At 34.0% G+C, this 23,623-nt stretch overlaps 1 protein-coding gene across 2 annotated transcripts in view; it reads left to right on the forward strand.

The window, feature by feature from the left end:
* LOC121415510 (E3 ubiquitin-protein ligase NEDD4-like) overlaps positions 1-23,623 on the forward strand; it is a 49,490-nt gene that overhangs the window by 20,737 nt on the left and 5,130 nt on the right. The window contains exons 5-27 of one of the 2 annotated variants that reach the window (XM_041608723.1): positions 3,934-3,987; positions 6,029-6,079; positions 6,949-7,004; positions 7,441-7,537; positions 8,579-8,623; positions 10,159-10,340; positions 11,563-11,689; positions 12,466-12,489; positions 13,141-13,272; positions 14,048-14,095; positions 14,646-14,700; positions 15,051-15,109; positions 15,553-15,618; positions 16,372-16,532; positions 16,855-16,923; positions 17,485-17,606; positions 18,090-18,160; positions 19,423-19,518; positions 19,859-19,932; positions 20,593-20,653; positions 20,947-21,006; positions 21,954-22,061; positions 23,409-23,578. In XM_041608723.1, the coding sequence (XP_041464657.1) occupies positions 3,934-3,987; positions 6,029-6,079; positions 6,949-7,004; positions 7,441-7,537; positions 8,579-8,623; positions 10,159-10,340; positions 11,563-11,689; positions 12,466-12,489; positions 13,141-13,272; positions 14,048-14,095; positions 14,646-14,700; positions 15,051-15,109; positions 15,553-15,618; positions 16,372-16,532; positions 16,855-16,923; positions 17,485-17,606; positions 18,090-18,160; positions 19,423-19,518; positions 19,859-19,932; positions 20,593-20,653; positions 20,947-21,006; positions 21,954-22,061; positions 23,409-23,578 (1,988 nt within the window). The remainder of the gene's footprint in view (positions 1-3,933; positions 3,988-6,028; positions 6,080-6,948; positions 7,005-7,440; positions 7,538-8,578; positions 8,624-10,158; positions 10,341-11,562; positions 11,690-12,465; positions 12,490-13,140; positions 13,273-14,047; positions 14,096-14,645; positions 14,701-15,050; positions 15,110-15,552; positions 15,619-16,371; positions 16,533-16,854; positions 16,924-17,484; positions 17,607-18,089; positions 18,161-19,422; positions 19,519-19,858; positions 19,933-20,592; positions 20,654-20,946; positions 21,007-21,953; positions 22,062-23,408; positions 23,579-23,623) is intronic. The other variant, XM_041608724.1, reaches the window with a different exon arrangement.

Consider the following 23,623-nt stretch of genomic DNA (forward strand, 5'->3'; position numbering starts at 1 on the left):
TTGATACCTCCATGGCAAATGAACTTATTTGTTGACTGTCTTGACAATATTTTGGAATACTACCTCAAGGCTTTTTTTATGTGAACTTTGAAAATATAATATTACTGAAACTCATTCTGGAATATGAACATGCTTTTATAAAAAAAAATACAATGATTATCAGCCTATCAGGTACAGAAGTTCATGAGCTAAATAAAGACTTGATGATTTTGATTGCTTTCATTTTTCACAATTTGTACACAGAATCACTGTGTTCATACAATGTTTACTGGATGGTTTAGCAATAGGGTGAATGTGTCTGTATGAACAGCACTTTGAGGAAAGAAAATGTCAGGTACATGTAGGGAAAGGCAAAGTGAACTTTGGTCTCAAAATAGAACTTTACAAATTGCTGCTGGGCTCAGCTGTAAAAATGTAAGTGGACTATTAAAACAGAGGTTTAGAGATACATGTAGCACAATACAGGACACAGAATGTCATCCCCTCCTCCCCCCCCCCCTTGTTTTGGAGTGGTTTGGCTAGTCGTGTGGAGCGTTGTGGCCCAGTAGATAAGTCTCCTGACTTTGGAACAAAGGGTCGTGGGTTCGAATCCCAGCCATGGCGTAATTTCCTTCGGCAAGAAATTTATCCACATTGTGCTGGACCCGACCCAGGTGAGGTGAATGGGTACCCGGTAGGATGTATTCCTTGAACACTCTAGCCTATTAATATGGCGGCTTAGCTACAGCGGGGGTAATAATATGATACCAAGTATCAAAGCGCACTGTGCGATAGGATATATTAGTATTTATATAGGTAGTGAGGAAATTCCCATACAAGTACAGATAATAAAATTGCTGGACTGAGTATCTTTCTACTAGCAGAAGATAGGTGAATCTGCTCATGAAGTGGCTCAGATTCCACTGAACTTGATAAACCGCTATGGACTGCAGCAGCTGTTGTCTATGTGTGTTACAGAATTTTCAGGCGACTCCTTGATAATGATTTATTGCATTTGACATTTGAAAATGCTATACTACCTTCCATTTTTCCTTGTTGAATGTAGGCCTACAATGTAGTGTAAATTGTCTGTTTGAAAAGATGTCCACCAATTGACCTCAGAGAGGCTAATTCATACTTTTTTTTATTTGTTTTAACTTGTTTGAAGTTAAAATGGCCTTATAGGTTTTTGTTCCGCCCCCCCCCCAAAAAAAAAAGGTGATGAATTTAAGGATAATTATTATTACTGTAAATGCCAGCTTACATACATGTATACATGCATGTTATGGAACATGAGATTCCACCTCCTATTATAGCATTAATTGAATATGATGCATCTGTTCCATTGATTTTGACTAGAACTTCTATTGTATTATTGTCCTTGAAGTTTTATCTTGTATAAATATGCTATGATCAGACAGAGGCATGAAAGTGTGAACCAATGAATCATTCATTACCTCAGAGATGGGGGGGGGGCTTGGGGTAAAAAAAAAATCTATGAATAAAAAAAAGAGGAAAGGAAAATAGTGAAATATCATGTTGTTGTCAAAATCTAAAATTATTCTTTTGTATTAATAAACTTTTTGCTTGGTCGCTCACGACTTGCCCCATACACAATATTTGGGCCCCTGAAATTTGTTTTGACTCATTATGCCTCTGTAATCATTTATCTGTAGGTCATATTTCTTCCAAGACAAGTTGATTCCATCGTTTTTGTGTTCTGTATAAAAGGCAGAGGACAACAAATGACCACAAGACCGTCACATTACCAAGCCTCAACCAATCTTCACAATCATGTGACGATGTAGTGAGGCATGAACGTAAAAAGGAAATGATATATTTGTGATTCATGATATGTATTCTCGTAACTATTTTCCTGCTGCTGCATAAAAACAGTTATACTGAATAATGAAGATCTTTTTCTGCCGATGAATGTATTCACCCTGCAGATTTCATCAGGGAAGAGATTAAGGGTTTCATAATCATAAAATGTGGTGTTTTACAAAAGGTTGCAGAGCAGATAATAGTTTTAGAAAGGGTCCGCTGCCCCCCACCCCCGACCCAAATTCTCATGGAATACCTTCCTATGGTACCAGATTAACATGCACTCTATTTGATTGGAGTATAGTGACATCCTAACCAGGGTTGGGTTGCAATGTACTTGCAAATCATTATTTTTTAATTAAATTTATACACAGCAAAAACTGTGGTGTTAACTGTTGTACATAGAGGACCACACCAGTTATTTTACACCGGTGTTAAATTGATGGTGTTAGTTTTACACCTAATGTTATTGCAACACCTATGGTTGTTACATTTACACTCTTTGGTGTTATGTTCAATCTCTAGGGTGTAATTTTAACACCTCAAGGTGTGTTCCTCAATTGGTGTCAGTTTTAACATCACAGTTTTTACAGTGTATAGTGACTATAGTCCAAGCTTAATCAAAAAAACTTAATGTACAATAACATGTACATTGTAGGTCTGCATGGAATATTAAAGCATGGACCTACATGTACTACTAGTCCATGATTATTAGAAAGCCACATTAGCTTTGTGATTTGACTATCTGTAAATCCAGTGACAAATATTATCAAATTTTGTGTCATTTAACTGAAGTGTCATGTAAATATTGAAGCTCAATTAAAATCACATACGCTTGCTTAGATGATGTGCAGTCTACTGTGTGGGTGTAGAAATTCAGTTACTACAGTATTAATGTTAACCATTTAAACCAAATATAATGCTGATATACATGTACATTGTACTGTACATGTTCTATCTTTGCTATGAAGAGGAAATAGGAGCAATGTATTAAAAGGTTGATATACTTTTACAGTATAGATACATACATGTGATGTGTACTGTGTGCCCACATGTACCTATTTGTACCGCCTATCATCCAATTAAGAGAGACATTCTAAGCAATAATAATAACAGATTTTTTAATGGCAAGTTCAATTTGTACTTGAATTACATGTAGGCCTACGTGTTCTTAATTTTGAAGAAAAAAAATGATTGCAAAATTTGTGAAATTGATATAGAGACAAATTGTATCACTATTTTTCTTTGAATGTATATTAACTTCTTTTATAGCATCATGAATAATCTTTTTACATGTACACATTGTGATATAATGTACATGTCCTGTAAATTTATTCTATAGTTTGTACATCATTGTATTGCACTCACTCTGACTCTATAGATAATGAAGTTGTGAAGATGTGATGAAATTACAAGAAAATTCACGATTATGTTCAGTTGAAACTTGAAAGATTCTCACCTGAATATATACACTGTAGGCCTATTACTTTTTTATTTCATGGAAAATATTCTTGAACATTTGTAACTTCATTGCGCTAAATCTGTATACCCTACACTGATATTTTTTTATTTGAGTAAATATTGCACTTTGACATTGTGTTCTGCTGTTTATATCCACCAGACAGTTTTGTTGGTTGATGATTAAGTTTCTCTATTAGATTTTATATTTGCGCACTATTGTCATTGCCAAATATAAACTTTTTTAATCAGGGAGGGGGTGGATTGGTAAATTAGTAAAACTGTTTTATGGTTACATGTACAGTCAGATTTATACTTATTGCATTACAATTTATGATAAACATACAGGGGTGTATAATGGGAATAAATATCAACAACAGATTAATTGCTGAAATGTTCATACCATGATAATTCAAAATATTGTTATAATGTTAGGAGCTCCTACATGTACAAGTAACTTGTGAATTTCATGAATTTATTGCTCTACACATTGTGTGTAAATCGATTATTGAATAACTTCAATATGCTCAAATTTAGAGTTATTTTAACTAACCATTTTACTCTCTTCTCTGCATCTACCCACCCCCCCCCCCTTCCCCTTGTCCTCCGTTTCTCTTCTTTATCCATTCTATCCTCTTTATCTGTCTCTCTCCTATTTTATTGTTTTAACAGGTAAATCCAAGAGACAACAAGCTACTATTTGAAGTATTTGATGAAAACAGACTGGTATGTAAAGAGTTATATTTATTTTTTTATGCATTCAAGTGATGTATTATGTCCTCTCTAGTTGCTATATAAATTACAAATTTAGCTCATATCACTTACATTTTCCATTATTCCATCATAAAGGGAAGTAATCAGAGGATATTTCCAAAGAAGCATGAATATTTCAGTTGATGAAAAGAAGGAAGATGGTTTAATTGGCAGACAGTCTGAATGCTATCTTAGTTGATTTTCCTGGAAACACCCCATCATATCCAATGACATGGGACTACAGGTTCAAACCATTATAATAGGTACTCAGTATTGACTCATGCAAGGGGTGTCTAAAGCCCGTTTCAGACAAACTAAAACTATTGTACATGCAGGTATGACTACATGTACATGTGTAGGCTATGTAACTCTATATTTTCCTAGTCTTTTTTAAGTATATATAAGACTATGTATACATGTAGATCACAGAACATTGGTTAGTAAGTTCTAATCCTGCCAAAGTGCAAACATCCCTCAGGTAATATTGATCTAATTATATGTCATATTTGCCACTTTCTACCCTGGTATTGAATTTAATACTCTAGTCTGTATTGAAGATAGGGCAGAGACAAAACATTTAACCACTGTTAAAATAACTGCTAACAATTTTGTCATCATATGAAAAGAAAACTTACAAAAGTTGCTGAATAATCACATTTCACATTTTTACGTCTATGAAATGCCCAATTATTGTCCACATTTAAATGAAAGTATTTTGGAAATTTCAGTCGATATTCATGTGACATCAATGTGTACATGAGGGGTCAATGCTGGACTGTATCACATTCTGGCAAAACCAATAAAAATTGTCATTCTTATAAGAATAGGAATGCTTTTAATACCATATAATTTATGAAATCATTTATTTTTATCTGAATCATGTTTTGGGGCTCCTTTTCTGGACTTGAAATAAAAAGATCAAACCATTGTGGGTAAAGCAAAAGTAAATCGATTTGCCCTTTGACTATGTCTTGAAAGTTGATTTGATATCCTTTGTCACTTTCCAGCGTAGACTTACTGGTAATTAATTATTTATTCATTTGGTTACTTTAAACTGCATGTATGTAATTACATGAATTACTAGATAATCTATAATTATTTGGTAACGAATAACCTTCAGTAGAAATACATTCTGTTGATATTTGTGATATTCACTGCTGACTTTTCCAGTTTAGGTTTAATCACACAGTTTTTTGTCTTGTCAACTATCAATTTCCATTTTTTCAATGTACAAATTGTGATTCCTAATAGTGACTCTACCCCTGTTGTATTGTTTTTACTTTGATGTTGCTTCAAAGTATTGTGAACATTTTCTCCTGTCTAAAAGCTCCAAAGCAATTGATTGAATAGAGTATGAATGTTGAAAAGAGAAATCTGTGTCCAGGGGGGTTGAATTTCTCAAGCTATTCACTCATTCGAGTTTATTTGACTTTGAAGGAAAGAGCAATGAAGAACATTATGTGCAATGATGCAAAAGAAGCTTGAATTGAAATTCAAAGCATGATTCTCCTTTGGGGCGTTAATGGTAACCGTCTGTGCTCACGTTAGGTTTGCAGTGTTGTCTTGCGCATGCAAACGCACTTTAAGGCTTTCACACTGGCTTTTTTTTTCTCAATAGCCAAATACTGGTCTGACATCTTAATTTATAAGATTGTCTGTTTTTATTATGTCCAATTTTTCCTCCATATTGTACACGCATTTCCCACATTCTTCTCTCCTACAGTTTTATCCATTCACTTTTATAATAAACAATAAAGTATTATTTGCAAGTACCTCTCTATACCTTATGAATGTCACATTTTTACATAATATGCTATTGTTATTAACTTTATATTTCCATAGAATGATCATGCATCTTGATGCATGCCTCTCATAATAATGCTTATTATGAAATCTGAACTGAAATTTAATAGTTTAATAGGTAGCAGTGCTCTCAGGGATAGACTAATCGGCATTTGATGATTAAGTTATCATTTTCCCTGTATTTTCACTTTGCTTTTTTTTCTAATTTCAGACAAGAGATGACTTCCTTGGTGTGGTTGAGATCCCTCTTCAAAGTCTCCCTGTAAGTTGGTGTTTTTTTTTGCCTCTATTAGAGGATTTATTCACATCCAAATCGGGGGGTTACACAGGAAATCACATTCAAATCAAGGGTTACACAATTCATAAATCATGCAACATATAAGTATTATTACAGTAATTACAAAATCATATTTAAATTACATAGATTGTTCTTACACGAATCGTAGCAAGCCCTTGGGCAGTTCTCCCTGTAAGTTACAGATAAAAACAACCTACAGTACATTTTTTGTGGTTTTTTTTTGTACTTTTGTTACGAATACTGCAAGGAGTATCTAGACCAAGAATTAGTACTTAACACATGAAAATCAGCATGATTAGACACATCACAAAATGAAAATACTTTTTGGAAGTTTATCTATGTGACCTTGTAGATAACATCACCGGTGATATGCATGTCATTTTAGGCATGATCACATGGTCCACAATTGTAATCTCAAGGAGAGGGGGATTGAACTCCCCTCCCCCCCCCCCCCTTTCAATATTTCACAGTCACAGAAGAGCAAAAAGATATCCTAATGGAAAGGAAAAGGCTCAGCTTAATTTTTTTAAAGAGTCAATTGGATATCATTATAATGTGACACATTACATGATAATGTAATCATTATGGTATCAGTATTACATGAATCACAGTACCTTATTGGAATCATCATTATTTTTTTTTAGATATTGTTGAAGTAATTGTTATAATAATTATTTACAATTCTCATATGATAAATGTATGATAATTTTCATTACAATATATATTTTGTATTTGACTTTATTGAAATAAAGAGGTGTCATGATGCTTTCTTTTATTGACCTACTGTATGGTCACTGGATTTATGGATTCTTTTCAATCTTTTCTGTCCACAGACAGTCGGACCAGGTCAGGAACTATTGGAAAAGGGCTTCCTCCTGCGACCAAGGAGGTAGATTTCTTCTGTGTTTTTGTATATGAACAGAGTTTAGATTTATTTTGATGACTCAATCATAGGTTTCCTTATGAGAAAGTCAAGAATTTGTATCTTGATAGTGAAATGATGATGAGTAATGTGTGAGGTAGTTTAAAATGCAATAAACAAAATTACATTTTTTAAAGCATGAGTTACTTGCTTCCAGGTATTAACACAGTGTATGTATACTTAAGATTCACATTGCTGATTGAAACCATTACAAAAACTGGCTGTATTTTGACATTTTTCTTTAAATTCTTCCTGTTAATTGAAAACTTAAATATCAGTAATAGATACATGTACAAGTGCTACTTATACCCTAAGATTTTTGTGTGAGGATTGGTGTGAGTCAAAGTGGAGCAGTTTATCTGGAAACTAAATCGTCAAATGATTTCCTCTCCTTGTGTTTCAGTCCCCGGTCGAGGGTACGTGGTAGTCTACGGATGGCCATAGGCTTTGTACATGAGGAAAATCTTCCAGATATGGAGGTCCAGCAAGAAGATGAAGAGGTATGGTCATCTCATTTGTTCTATTACCTGAGATTCTAAAGGGCACTTTGGAAGATTGAGACACTCTATTGATATGGTAATCGTCAGTAAATAACAACTTGACAGTAAGACGACTGTCCCTGATAGAGAGGGTGAAACAAAGCTGGAAGATCTGATGGTGTTAACTAAGCACTGCCAATTTTTAAATAACTCTCAGCAGTTCTGAGATAAGGGAGAGGATTGATATAACTCAAGAAATCTTGAAAAGATCATTGATATGAGGGCCCCAATGCTCAATTTTAGTCAGTCGTAAATAGATTAATATGGAATGCTTTGGCTGCTGAGTATTTATTGGGTCTGATTGGAGATATTCGAAAACTCATTCGGAGCCCAATGCAGAAAGAATTGCAATCAAAATCCACAACTCTAGAAATCTAAGCAAAGATCTTCAGGAGATGGTCCAAAATCTTGGAGGGCTATCTTCAAGATCAACTTGATATGCTGAGAGAATTACTTCACAAACCTGAAATAATTTTGAAAGATTTCAATGAACAAGTTTAAAATAAAATGAAAATGATGAAGACCATTGAGGTAACAAGAGATGAAAAAAAAACCAATTTCATTCATTCAAAGAGTTTTCTTCTGAATTAATTCATGCTTCATTATAGTTCAGTGCTTCTTTTAATTTGCATTCTAAATCCCAAGAATAAGCATCTGTCTTTATTCTATTCATGTAGAATTCAACTCAAGAGACTTTAAGCCCTAATAGGCATTGATACATTATTGTTTATCACATCTTGTAAGTACTTGGGAAGCATACATTGAGATGCTTTATGCAGACATACATGTATCTAATCAAATTTAATGTCATATTTCACAAGTAAGAGATATAAGGTATCTTTTTTTATGATAATACTGTATATCGTTACATTTTTTTTTTTGGGGGGGGCGACTGATTACATAGCTTTGGTAGTTATGTATTACATACCTACTGAACAGCAACTACACAACTTTGTTAATTTTCCATGTTTCAAAACTTTATCAAAACTCTTTTTTTTTTAGATCAGCTTACATCGTGAATCCCCTCAAAACATCGGCCTTACTCGGGTTGGTTATATCCTACCTATTATTTTCATTTGCTATCATGCTGTTCATGTGACATGCTGAATATTGTTTGCTGTCATTTCAGCTAATTCAAGAATGTACATTTAATGTGGGATTTCACTTTGTATTTATAACACAATCATGATTTTGAATGGTTTTGTGCATGTAAGGGCTGAGTACTACTTAATACTAATTATTATTTTGTTGATGTCTCTTGGTTTTTAATAGCATCGTTATATGCTTATGATATTATGAGATTGAATAGCAAAGCAACCTCCTCCCTTCCTCATTTCCTCTTTCTATCTATTAACTATCAACTTAACACCTTTCCAATTTTCTATTGTCTGTCTGTGTGACAATATCTTTATAAAATATAATTTAACGTAAATATGAAACTTCACACATGCATTTGCTTGAAAGTACAGGAAAAAAAAAACTAATGCCCATTGCAAGTATGAAAAATGTATTCATCTATAGAATTTGTCTGACTTTTCACAGCATAAAAGTTTCTTGTATTTTTTTTCTGGGAAGAGTAAGGTACAAGCAGTCAAAACTTGATTGAATATAATGTGAATCTCATACACTTTTTATCACTCATTTTTTTAATCATATTATTTACATTTTTTAGTATTAGATATTCATTTAAGAATGAACTTTGCCTGATTTAACTTTGAGACTCATATTGTTTTCTTTCAAGTCTGAATAACACAAGATATACATGTATGTGCTGTTAAATCATTAGAGGCAGTCATGTCATTTTATGAATTTTGCATAGGATTTTTCCTTTCTATTTTGTCATTTGGTGTTATGTATAAACCAAAGTTAAAACATTTGTTAACAACTTTCATGCCACCTAGTTTTGGGAAAATATCATATTACTATACCAGGAATCTGATTGTAAATTATGGAATATTGTGATGATGATGATGATGTTGATGATGGAATAGAAGCTGGTAGTATAAATTCAAAGAGGAGGAAGAAGGTGATAATGTTTATGATGATGTGATGATAATGATTATATTGATGATAGTGATGATGATAACACTAAAATGACAAAAAGAATGGTGATGTTGATGATGATGATGATGATGATGATGGTGAAGGCGATGACGATTATTATTGAACTCTTTCAGAGCAATGATACCAGTTCAAACTATGACCACTACAGTATTAATGTTGCAGTTCAAACAAGTCTGTTGTGAAAGGCCATTACATATAGCTATTTCCATAACCTTTCTGGGGTTGGTTTCATAAAATTTGTTATGATAATAAATTTATGATAACAGTTAAAAGCTACTGAAATCCTTCATTGTGATTGGCTGATAGTGAATTAATTCAAGAAAATATGCATTTGTTATATTCTTTATGAAAGAAGACTCTGTGTTGAGTGTGGCAAATGTACATAAGCAATTTTTTCCACAAAATAAATGTGTGAGAATTGTGATACAGGATGTTTTTAAAATCATAATCTCAAGATTTTGTTGGGGAAAAGGGAATGTTTAATATTGACATTTCTATTGATATGTTGCATTCTGTAGAGAGATTGGGAGATGGTAGAAGCGAATGCAGAGAACGATGCCTCATCCAGAGAACAGGGTCAGAGCCGATCCCAAGGTCCTACCGTTCCTCAGGGATGGGAGGAGAGAGTAGATGCCAATGGGAGAGTCTACTATGTAGATCATATCAATAGAAGAACACAGTGGGAGATGCCTACAGCACCGTAAGTCAATGCATTTTAGTTTTAACCTGATGTCTACTGGCTTATATCATTGTCGTTGCATTTGGACTGGTGGGATCCACTTTTTAAGCCCCCACAGTCGAAGTCCGGAGAGGGCATTAAGCGTTGCCCTTGTCTGTCCATCCTTTCGTCCCTCTGTCCGTCCCCTCACTTGATTTCCGCGTAATAACTTGAAAAATATTCAACAGATTGTTTGGAAAATTTGATGTATGGGTAGATGACACCCAAATACAGGCTAAGTTCAAATTCAGAGTCTGCAAGTCAAAGGTCACAGCTCATTAGATATGCAAGTTGGTTTCCGCATGATAATTATGAAATATTAAACAGATTAAAAAAAATTTTGGTGTGTAGGTAGATGACACAAAAATACAGGCTAAGTTCGAAATATTAAACGGATTTGAAATTTTTTGATATGTAGGTAGATGACCCCAAAATACAGGCTAAGTTGGAATGTGGAGTCTGCAAGTCAAAGGTCACAGATCATTATATTTGCAAGTTGGTTTCCACATGATAACTTTGGAAATATTCACCAGATATTAAAAATGTTTGGTGTCTGGGTAGATGACACCAAAATACAGTCAGGTCACATCAAATGACCTGTCTGTCATATCTTCTGTCAGAGTTTATTATGGAAAGGGCGAGTCTTTAGGTCAAAGGTCTAAATTTGTTCATTATATATATATGCATATTGGTTTCTGCACGATATTAAGTTCAATCATATTGAATGAATATTTGATCACATTAAGCGGTGGCATCTGTGTCCATTGGACATGTCAAATTTCTAGTCTTTTCACTTGTGGCTTAGGGATGTATTCAAAAACTAGACGAGCCATATCCTTCTTGCCACTTGATAGCTTTCAGCATTTTTCCAAAACTTCACATACTGTAGCTGTAGCATGTCCATTGAATTAAGTAATACTATGTTGTGTGTATTTAGTTTCTAGATTTTTGTTGAAATAAAATGCGTAAGTACATGATATCCAAGAGGGAAAACATACAATAGGCAGTAAAGCACTATGATAGCTATCCCTACGGCCTGAATAAAACAGTAGTTTACTGCAAAAAGAACAATGGAATGCAGGCATGAACAGATGGAGGAATGCATCATAATATAAGTTAGTAATGAGCCATATCATTTGCATAATTGAATTTGAAAGAAAGACCCTCATTTATATCAAACATTTTATTTTCTATCATTTGCTAGGAGTAGCAGCACCACCCCGACCAGAGCTGGTTCTCAGAACGACCAAGCACGAGCTCAGTTCCTTGCGAGGAGAGTAATCAGCATTGAAGATACCATAGAAGGTGTTGGTGATGACGATACTGGAGCTGTAAGTACTTTCCGTATGAGTATTTTTATGTATTGTGGTCATGCAATTTTTATCATATGTTTTTCATTGCTATAATTTTGTAATTTATTGTATATTAGTTATTGTATTTTGTGTATAAACAGCAATAACACTATTTCTCTGACATTGTTGCTTTTTTTTAAACTTGTACATGACAATAAACTTAGATTATCTTGAATGTGTTGAGTTAAAAGGAAAGGTACTTTCTGATAAATACAAGTGTATGAGGTGGACCCGCCGAGGCCCTTTCGCAATGACCAATATTAAAAATATTTACCAGAGTCTTTACCTTCATAACATAGAAGTAGGGATTAATTACAAGAGTTTCTGTGACCATTCAAATTCATTATTGAATGCACAGTTTTTTTCAAACGACTCGGCAGTAACCAATCAGGACTGTTTGTCCAAATTTGCAATTGATTGCCTACATTATTAATTTTTAGGCACTGTTGCACTAAACTTACTGTTGGATGATGATTAAGCCATTAATAGTAAACACCTTTCTTCATTTGCTTGACAGCCAATCTACATTACAATTGCTCACAGTCAGAAGTTTTATAAGTTATCCAATTTTGAGCAGTTGTCCTTATTCTGACTCTATTAAACTACTGTCTGAACTTTGCAATTCAAAAAATGAGAATTTAGAAAGTTTTACAAAAAGGCTGTCACACATTGTTTTCAGAGCTTTCGTGTAAACTATCACATACTGTGCAATGAGTATTGTAATAGGATATTCCTTTCCCCTTTATTTCATATAGGCTCCAACACAACCGGCACAACCAGTAAGTTCTGCATATTAAATATTAATTTATGGGGAGGGGTGGTACCGTGGTTGTATATTTTGGGAAAGTTTATCGTGCATTATATTGAAAAGTACCATAACATTTTAAAGTTGTTTGTACTTTTATCCATAGCAGAATAGTTGTCTATCATATGATAATCATTTTTTTGTTGTGTGGGTAGGTACATCCTTTTGCATGTAAGAGGATTTTCTACATTTTGAAAAGCCAATTTCCTATCGTAATTTGAATCGCCTCTGTGGTGTACTTCTCCCAGTCATATGGAGTATGAAAAAAAAATCTTTCATGTAAAAAAAAGATTGTCTCACGTTATCATATTCAAATCACATCGAATTGGAGGACAAAATAAATATGTAAACTACAATATTTGAATTAGATATGAAAGCTAGAACTCAATATCCTATTAAATGTCCTACATGGTATGAAATGTCCTACATGGTATGAAATGAAATTTTGAAATGTGTAAATCTGGTCCGAGGTGAAATAGTGCATCTGTATCATAATTTTAGGTCCTGACAAGGAAAATTAATTGTTAGAAATGTCAACTTGTGCCCCAAATTCATTCAGTTTGTTCTTGTGCCCTTAACGTGGTATCATATTGATATTCTATTCTTGTTTATGTATTGATGATAGGTCAGTGCTCCTCAGGCAGTCCAAGTTGCTGAAGATGATCCTCTTGGACCGCTTCCATCAGGATGGCAGATTCAGATAGCCCCTAATGGGAAGAAGTTCTACATTGACCATAACACCAGAACTACTTCATGGGTCAGTAATTCTGTCAATATTCATCGTCTAAGTACATATGGATAGTGGTACTAATAGTTGTTGTTGTGGCGGTGGTGGTGATGGTGGGGGTGGTGGTAGAAGTAATAGTTGTAGTGATGATGATTTTAGTGGCAATGACAGCAGCAGCAGAAGAGGTTGTGGTAGTAGTAGTAGTAGTAAAGTAGTGGTGATGGCGGCCGTGGCTGTACCACTACAAGAGAAATTCCAGGTGAACAGGAATCTATCCATTTTGCCCTAGACACCTGGACATGTACATGGAGGTGCATGTGCTATGATCTAAAGTAAATATAGGCTATTTACAGTGTTAAAGGGAAGCTGTTAGAAGTGATGTATGGAAGGACTGATAAGTGGCACAGTAGAGACACTATTGAATCTAAATCTGTTTACAACCTATTAACATAAGCATTAACTTGTAAACCCTTTTGTATGCTTCATTATACCAAGTTGTTTGGTAGAAGAAGAGTAGGTTAGATTAGGTTTAAGATGGAGGAAACATTGAATCTCCTACCACAGTGGAAGGAGTTAGTTTGGGACATTACTGTAAGTAAAACCGGATTCAGAACTATTGATTATTGCTAGTTTGTAAACTGTGCTGTTTTTTTATTTTATTAAAACTTAGAAAATCCTTAAGGAAATATGTTACAGCATTTTGACTATTGTATGTCATAAAATAATAACTTTGTTGATATCAGTAATTTGATGATTTTGACATCATTTGTTGAATATTTTTCCTCTTTTTCACCCATTTATTCAGGAGGATCCCAGAAGGCAGAGACAGCAAGATGAACTAGGTCCATTACCGGTAAAATCATCAAGTTTATCTTTATTTTGCTTGAAAGCTTGTGATATTTTCTCAGAGATGCCAAGTTCAAAGACCAGCTATGCGTGAGATTTTCTGTGAATCTGAGTGAGATCGCAAACATTGTGTAAAATGTATATGGGGATAGGCTGTGATAGTTGCGTGAGACAGAGATATGAGGGGATGAACAAGAGTCCAAAATGCTTGATTCTCACGCATAATGTGTGAGACTTTGTAGCTCTGTTTTCTTCATTCTACGATAATGATGATGGCAGTACTTTGCTTTTGTATAGCACTTATTACGTCAATGTGACATCTTGTAGCCCTTATCATATACATGTATAAGCAATGTCCACAACAATAAAAAATAAGGTTCTTTATTATTGAATATTGAAATCAAATTTAAGTAAATATATGGTTCTTGAGCACTGCTATGTAACTGAATGTAATCATTCTGGAAGGGGATAAAGTGATATTTTTGGGGATGTCTTTTTTTATTCAGTGGATAATTTTGTTGATAAATGTATTACGTTTTTTCTATGTTTAATTACAGTCTGGTTGGGAGATGCGTGTTTATACTGATGGACGAGTGTTCTTCGTTGATCACAGTAAGTTGATGGTACTTTCTTTCCTCTATCTTTTTCTTGAGAGATCTATTATGTAGTTAATTGTTTCATAAGGTTTAATAGTAAAGCCTCTTTCTCACTATTGTCTGTGGTTCCTGTACTAAAATTATCATGGATTGAACTATTTGTGAATTGAAGTAAAACGGGAAATAAGACAAAGGAATATAGGCTTGGATGTTCGAAAAATGTTATTTATGTATGTATGTGTTGGAACATGAACAAGAAAGTTTTTGAATGAATTGCTCACTTATGATATTAGTGTAATATACACTATAAGTAATTTGAAAGTACACTAGAAGTCATTTGTCATTTTAATGATATCTTTGTTTCAGCAACCCATTCTACACAGTGGGAAGATCCCAGATTGCAGAATCCAGCTATTGCAGGACCAGTGAGTATATTGTTACATTTACTTTCATAAAAGGCATGTGATATTTATTGCACACTTCAAAAGTATAAAGAATTTTCTAAGAATAACTTTTGCAGACAAATGAGAGGAACTTTATTTCTGTAGTCTTTAGCAATTGTTCAGAATTATTACTATTTACTACTGTGGTGTTATATATTCCATCAATATTATAATCTTATTTTATTGTAATTATTTTCATCATAATTATTTCAGTTTTGTTTAATTTAGGGCTCTTTTATTCATGCAACTTGGTATCCATGAAAATACGAGAGTTGTATATAAGATTTGTTCTCCGTCAAAAGAATATTGTACCTTTACGTGAAGTTATGTATATAGCTATTCATGAAAATTGGTATGAATTATTACAGTTCTCAGATTATAGATAGATAAATATTATTATCATGAAATCATGTTCTTATCATCAGGCTGTGCCATATTCTAGAGACTACAAGAGGAAATATGACTTCTTAAAGATGCATCTGAAGAAACCGGTAAGTTAAAATACCCTCCCCCCCCCCCTCCTCCCAGCCAACTTTCTATATTCCTTACATTTTCCATTGTGTATGGTATTGAGTTAGGGTCTTAGGGATGCAACTTTTCAGAAGGAATGTTGAATAACAGTTTCAGATGTAGATATCACCTTCATTGTGTACCAAAGTATCTATACACTTTTTTTTATAAATTCAAAAGGTATCACCATTAAGTGTACAAAGTCCTGCTGTGTGTAACTGGGTCCAAGTGCTACTTGAATTTGAACATAACTTTTATTTCAACTGATAAAAGCTATTAGAATTTAAATGTATCATCACATTGTCTAATGTGTATTTGTGGTAAGTATTCTAAATATCATCACTGGGGAAGAAAATAGCACAAACTACATTAAAATGAAAACCCTGCTGTCAACAGACTTGTTTTGCTGCTCTTTTTCATGCACTCGATTTCTCATGTCAAGTAATGGCATTTCCGAGATCCATATTATCATGGGAATATAGAAAAAATTAAAGAATAGAACTCCAAAACTGCGAAAAATTACTGTATTTTTTTTCTCTGCATTTTTCAATTTATTGCAATCACAATTTCTTTCATCTTACTGCAGTCACATTCTAACTCATAGAGTGTGTGTATTTTACCATTGGAATTGCAATGATTAAAATGTAGCTTTAAGACCTGCATAGCTTTAGGATGCATTTCAATACACGTAGGACTGTACGTTTTATGTGAATCTCAACCTTTGTCCTTTGCAGAACAACATACCAAACAGATTTGAGCTGAAAGTTCACAGGAATAACCTATTAGAGGACTCCTACCGTGGAATCAGTAGTATTAGGAATGCAGACCTGCTCAAGGCTAGACTATGGATAGAATTCACTGGAGAAACCGGTCTAGATTATGGTGGGGTAGCTAGGTAGGTAGAACCTTGATTCTTTCGTTTGAAAAAAATATTCAGTAGGATCGAGATATGTTGTATTTTTGTCACTTTTTTAGAGAGAAAGAATGTGGTAGATACTTCAAGAAAAAAAATGTCTAGAATGTATCAATCTAGTACAACTATTTGCTTTCATATAATACCAAAGACAGTTTATCTGAAAGTGGAAAAAAATTACCAGTCCTATTTTAAACGCTAGTTTTACCAGCACTTGATATTCAATGGTGTTTCTTAAAACATTTATGCATATCTATCCTTTTTTATATGATTGTATGTTTCTTTTCTTGCCCTTTTTTAACAGGGAATGGTTCTTTCTTCTTTCCAAAGAGATGTTCAATCCATATTATGGTCTATTTGAATATTCTGCCATGTAAGTAAACCTCTTGTAAATACAGGCATACACCTTTGTACAACGTAGATAGTATGCATTGTTTCCTTTGCAATTGTCATATGTCGCACGTGTGTACATTACTTGTGCTTACTTTTCTACATATGGTGTAGAATGGGAGTTGAAATGATACTTTATTTTTCATTCAAATATAATGGATGATTGAATTCTCACTTTACATGAATGCATAAAAGTCGACGGAATCTAAATAAATAAAAGCAAATTATCAACAAGTTCTGTTACTGCCTTTCATTTCATCAAATTGTACAAAGTACCAAAAATATTCAATTTCTTTGTGATCATCATAAAATTCATTATCCTTATGGTCAACATAGAGAATTTGCTCTGTGTTGTCTGGTTTGTTTTGTGTGGAAACTGTCTGAAGCTTGTTGTAACCCACTATATTGTTGAACTTGTACATATAGACTTACAAAATGAAAAATATAAAGAGCCAGCTCAGGGTCACTGAAAAATTAATGGCAGTGCACAAGTAGATTTCAGTAGACTGCATTATCCAGCATTTCAAAATTTTGATGTACATAGGGACAACTACACGCTGCAAATCAACCCAGACTCTGGCATCTGTAACGAGGATCACATTTCATACTTCAAGTTTATTGGTAGAGTAGCAGGAATGGCAGTATTCCATGGGAAACTTCTAGATGGTAAGTCACTTAACAGTATGGTAGCTCAAAATTGAAAGCAAAAATGTAATACCAGTATAGAAGTTAGGGAATGGAGGTGTTCCATGGAAGTACTTCATAGCCGATTTTATGGTAGCTCAAAAAATGCAAGGAAAAAATGCAGGATCATAATGGGAATGGACATATGTCTCAAGAAGGTACTGCTAGATTCAATTCTGCTGGACAATAAATAGTCTAGTCTGTGATTTCTATTTTGTAAACATCTCTAGTAGTTGAGGGTTGATATTAGTAAGCTAATAATTAGAGATTGCTCTTTTCTTTTTGAATGCCCAACAAACCTACATTTAATGATTACCCAATGGTAAGATTTTCTGTTATCTACACTGTTGAACACCCACTCCCCCTCCCCCTTCAAAAAAGGACTTGCAATGATATTGTTATGTATCATAAAATTTATTTACTTGAACATTTTATTATTTCATATTGTGATTTCTTCCCCGACAGCATTCTTCATTAGACCTTTCTACAAGATGATGGCTGGCAAACCAATTACATTACAAGACATGGAGTCGGTGGTATGTACACCTGTCTTGATTTTCTTGCATACATATTTTGTTTTCTAATATGTATTGTTTGTTTTCATAGTCTATTGATTGGGATCAATATATTGTTTAGTCTGGTCAGCATTAGCGTACCTAAGGGGGCAGACTGCCCCCCACCCCCCCCCCCCCCCGCCCCCCGGACGGGGGTCAACGAGTCTTAACTGATCCCTGGCGAGCCACAAGTGACCCCCTCCTTTGAACTTGAAGATTTTTTTTTTGCTTGTCAAATTTTTTAGTGGACGGCTTTGCCCCCCCCCCTTGGAAAATCCTAGGTACGCCACTGCTGGTCAGTGTCCCTGAAATGATACTACAGATTCCGTAATATAATGCTCCGACAAACCCAGTCTCTCTCTTATTACCTGTTTGTTGTAAGAATGGTATGCATGTCATGCAATGTGTTGGTTGTATTAGAAGTGAAAAGGCACTTTTGAAGATGTTAAAAGGGAGAGTACAATAAGAATAATCTGTCTAGTTTATGAGCTATACTGGGTGCTATGTCAGGCAAGCTAGAAGCAAATATTTAGAGCTGTCAATATTGACACTTAATTTTGAATACTAATCTGGACTCATTGGCCCGTATTCTGAAGTCGGGTTTAACTTAGTCCATGGTCTAACTCTGTGCTGAAATTATGGGAAGCCAAACGTTTCAAAAAAAAATTGTTGTTTACAATGAATGCTTCTCATGTTAACTGCTCTTCACTAACTATTTGAATGTGAAGACAATTGTCATACTGATCCTTTCCAGGTAGTAAATAATGTTTTAGGAGTCAAATGAGCTGATACATTGAACATCTACTGTTGAAGATTTATGTAACAACTGGCTATCCATAGTTAAACCTCAACTTGAAACCAGAGTTTGAATTAAACCCGACTTCAGAAAAAGGGCCATTGTGAAAAAGTTTGAAAGCAACAGACTAGGTGGATCAGTGGAAGAATGCCTGCCTTGTGAAGAAGGGGGAGGGATTGTAGGTTTGATCCATGGCTGAGCCATACCAAAAACTAAAAATGGGACTTTCTACCTTCTAGCCAGGCACTTGGCTTGTGAGAAGGGTAATAGTAACATATTATTACATGCAGGACCTGCTTGGAGAACAGTCTTATAACTTAAGTAGCTAGCCTGGGTAAATAAGACATTTGTTTAGTTCATAAGTTTCGTAAAACACTCCATTATGATATAAGCATAGGTTTCAGTGATATTGTTTTATTTATTCTTGTTTATTTTATTTTCATTTTAGGATTCTGAGTATCACAGCTCATTACAGTGGATTACAGACAATGACCCTGTTGACCTTGATCTCACCTTTGCTGTGGATGAAGAAAGCTTTGGAACGGTAAAATTCAAATCTATATCTATGTATTTGCATATATCCACCCTTTATCTTACATTGTCTCTATCATAGAAATGGGAATAAAAAGTTTATTAGCATGTTTATTTATGGAATTCCATAAAATAATCAGCCTTTTTTAATGTCTGATCCCCATTTTTTCCTTCCTGACTTCACTTCATGAACTAATAAATTGAAAGCGTTACACCCTTTCAGATTAACTATAAAGTATACAACTGTTTTCATGAAGCAACAATTTCTGTAGGATTTGAAATATCTTGAACCAAGGAACCTATCTGACGCCTCTTCCTATCTGTAACTTCTAATTTATTTTTTTTATTTTAAGACCAAAACAACAGAATTGAAGAGGAATGGTGCCAATATACCACTGACCAATGATAACAAGGGAGAGTACATCCAGTAAGTTGACATTCAGTTATTCTTTGATAAGAGGCTATTGCTCAAAATAAATGGCTCCCTCAATGTTAGTATAGATTCAAATTAGTTTCTACATTATATGAATCTATATTTCTTAAAACTATTATGGTGTGAATGGTATGAAATAAGATTATGTTTGAGAACTAGAGAATATATTTTGGATATTACCTGATAATTTATATTGGTCGGGATCCCAACCTAAATATACTTTGTATGTTTTTTTTTTCATATAACCATGGTTCAAAGAGTGGAATGAACTGCAAAATTTCAGGATGTAATGTTTGTAGCTTTCTGATATCCAATCACTAACTCTTTCAGATAAGTCTTCAAAGAGGCCATATTTTAAAAACATTAGTGTAAGTGCTGATATAAAAAACTGAACAGTCACTACACATTTTTTAATTTGGATTGTTGGATGATACTTTGTATAATTTATATAATTGAACCTTGACAATTCTTTAGACAGGCCCTAAATGCACAGATCATGTGTCGTTTATCATTATTGGACATACTGTACCTTCTTTGGTGCTCCTAGTGTCTCTCTTCATCCACATTCATAGTAGCCCAGTTTGTTTGGTGATCATAGTAGTAGTTCAGAACGAAATTAAATCTTAGTTCTTCTCTTACTTTTGAAACTTTCAGACTTGTAATTGAGTGGCGGTTTGTCAACAGGGTTAGAAAACAAATGGATGCCTTCATGGATGTAAGTAACTTTTAAGAACGATAATCAGAATTTTTTTTATTTTTCATTTTTTATTGAAGAATTAAAATCTCAGATGTAAATGTGATCTGAGATGAATCTATATCAAGTCAAATTAAAAAAGACAAAAAAGTGAAAGAAAAACAACAAATCGTCTGGGGGCCTTATGAAGTGTTATGATTTTGTTTTCAATTTTTTTTAGTTTAGATTTATCTTAAGTGATGGAATTTGATTTTTAAAGATAAAGAAGTATACACTGATATTTTAATGATGTTGTTTTTTTTTATATTTTACAGGGCTTCACTAGTTTAGTGCCAAGAGAACTGCTCACAATGTTTGATGAAAATGAGATTGAGGTAAGCAGATTAAATGTAATTTAATAGTTTCACTCATCCGTATTGGATTCTTAAACTTCATATAGTGTTCCCTTTCTCTGTTCACATTTTGTACTAATTTCTTTGTGATTATTTGGTTAAGCGTTTGTATCAACGTGTTGGATCAGTTTGAGCATCGGCTTCACAACCGAAAGGTCGGAGTCCAAGCCCCGGCTGCGTCAGACCAAGGGCCCGTTGCAGAAAGAGTTACAATCAATCGCAACTGTAAAAATCTCTGTAACTTGATTTTCAACCAATCAACAACGTGCATTTGGGACTTGCGATTGATTTTTTTACTTGCGTTTAAACGCAACTCTTTCTGCAACGGACCCCAATAGACGTTAAAAGATTGGAATTGCTCCTACCCTGTTGGGATAGAGCAACATTGATCTGTTGCTGCACAGTGGCCGTAGGGCCCACTATCAATTTTTAGAGTATTTCTATTTCAAAAAGTAAATTATGGATTTTCTTTTTTTTATATGTGAGTTTGCTGTTATCGATGATTGCTTACTTTACAGGTCAGCAGCTATGAGATGTCTCAATGGACGATTCTTGCATTCATTGGTAGTTTTGTAAAGTTATCAAGTCTCTTGGTTATCCCTGAAGATATTTATAATTTTAATTTGCGAAAACTATAAAATTTAATGTCACCTTGACTTTCATTCATTACCTCCACAAACGTATGTAATCAAGTAAGATTTTGCTTATTCAGCTCTGTAAATTCTATCGAATTTAGGAAGATTCATTATATTGATTTATCTCCTACAAAGTCTTCTAGGTGAATATTATTTCCCTCCATGTTGATAAAATATTAAAATGCTTTTATAAAATCATATTTTTGTCAATTAAGCTTCTTTCTATTCCATGTTGATATGATAATATTGTATTGAAATTGCTGTATTTTTTTATTACATTTTGAATCAAATTAGCTTCTGCTGAGTGGTCTAGGTGATATCAATGTCAATGACTGGAGATCTAATACAGCATACAGAGGAAGTTACCATGCCAACCACATTGTCATTCAATGGTTCTGGAAGGTATGTCGATATAATCAATATAGATTGTGATTTGTTTGTTTTGTTTCTTTATTACACATAAAAAAAGTTAGCCCAATCACTGTTATATTCCTGATACCTTTGATTGTTTTTTATTCATCTGTGTAAAATGCACCTACTCATGTAATATAACTATTCTTTACATTCTGTTCAATTTCAAATATTACTAATGTAATTGTGCACAGCCGAAGGCATCATGTATTTGGGCTGCCCCTTCCATCTACCCAATTTAATTAAAGATCCGTTCTAGAAATCAACTTCAAAATTGATCCAGTCATACAACTATCTTATTAGGTTTGAAGGATATCAAGATCTAAGAGGTCACTATTTAATTAGCTAATCCCTGCTAAAATGAGAATTCATTGAGTTCTACGTTTCATTTTTCAAAACTTGAATTAAAACACAAATCGTTTGGGAACTAAAATTACTTGTTTGGCAAATCTTTACATTACATTAGGAAGTATCAATAAGTCGTTAGGAAGCTTGGTCAAAAAAGAGTGTTGCTACTTTGAAAATTGAAAAAGCAATCAATGAAAATATAAAATATGAATCTCTTAGCTATACCACCCATGAACCATGTATGTAGCTATAAAAATATCATTGATGTCCATTAGAACCTATTGAGACCCTTTCATTACTGATTAATGAGGTTTCAGTTTAGTAGCTAATAGTGTCTACTTTTTCAGTTTAGAAGTTTTGTAGCAGTGCATATTTGAATTCTATAGATATCATTTCAACACACTGTTTTCAAGTTCCTGTTCAAGATTGTTGAAGGGGGGAATTGTTAAAGTTGTAAGTTTATGTACATGTACAAGATTGTGATGAAAGCCATTGCGAAGGGGGTCAAATTTTTCCTTTTCCCAAAGTTTTGGCCATTTTAGTGATAAGAGATTTTAAAAGTATCCTAAAATTAAGATGTTTTCTGATGAATATTCCAGTTCATTCCTCTATTTTGTCTATGATGTCTCGATTTTTCCTCGAGAAAATGATTCTTAATTTAGATTAAGTGGTTCTGTCTCTCACCTTTCCATCAAAGGGTTTTCGGCTTAAATCCCATCCATGATGTAACATGCTTTGGGCCATTCTGGGAAAAGCACTTTATAAAAATTGGCTTTTATTATTATTTCCTTCAGAAAGAAATAGATCCAAATTGTGCTGCACTCAACCCAGGTGACATGGCAAGAATTCATTTTTTTTAATGCAGAAGTGCATAACAGTTACTCTGCTAAAGCAATTATGCTACAAAGTTGTAGAGCACTTAGAAATTTGATAAGCACTTTATTAAGTGAGAATGCTAACTATACCTTTATATTTTTTCTGTACCATCAGGCTGTACTTGCTATGGGTGCTGAGATGCGAGCCAGGTTACTTCAGTTTGTCACTGGTACATCTCGTGTTCCAATGAATGGCTTTGCTCACCTCTATGGTAGCAATGGACCACAGCTCTTTACTATTGAGAAGTGGGGCAGTCCCAATGCACTCCCCAGAGCTCATACGTGGTAAGGGTTCCCTTTTTTTTGTCAGCCATAAAACTTCTTCTTTTC

Source organism: Lytechinus variegatus, chromosome 5 (assembly GCF_018143015.1).
Source record: "Lytechinus variegatus isolate NC3 chromosome 5, Lvar_3.0, whole genome shotgun sequence".
NCBI classification, from domain to species: domain Eukaryota; kingdom Metazoa; phylum Echinodermata; class Echinoidea; order Temnopleuroida; family Toxopneustidae; genus Lytechinus; species Lytechinus variegatus.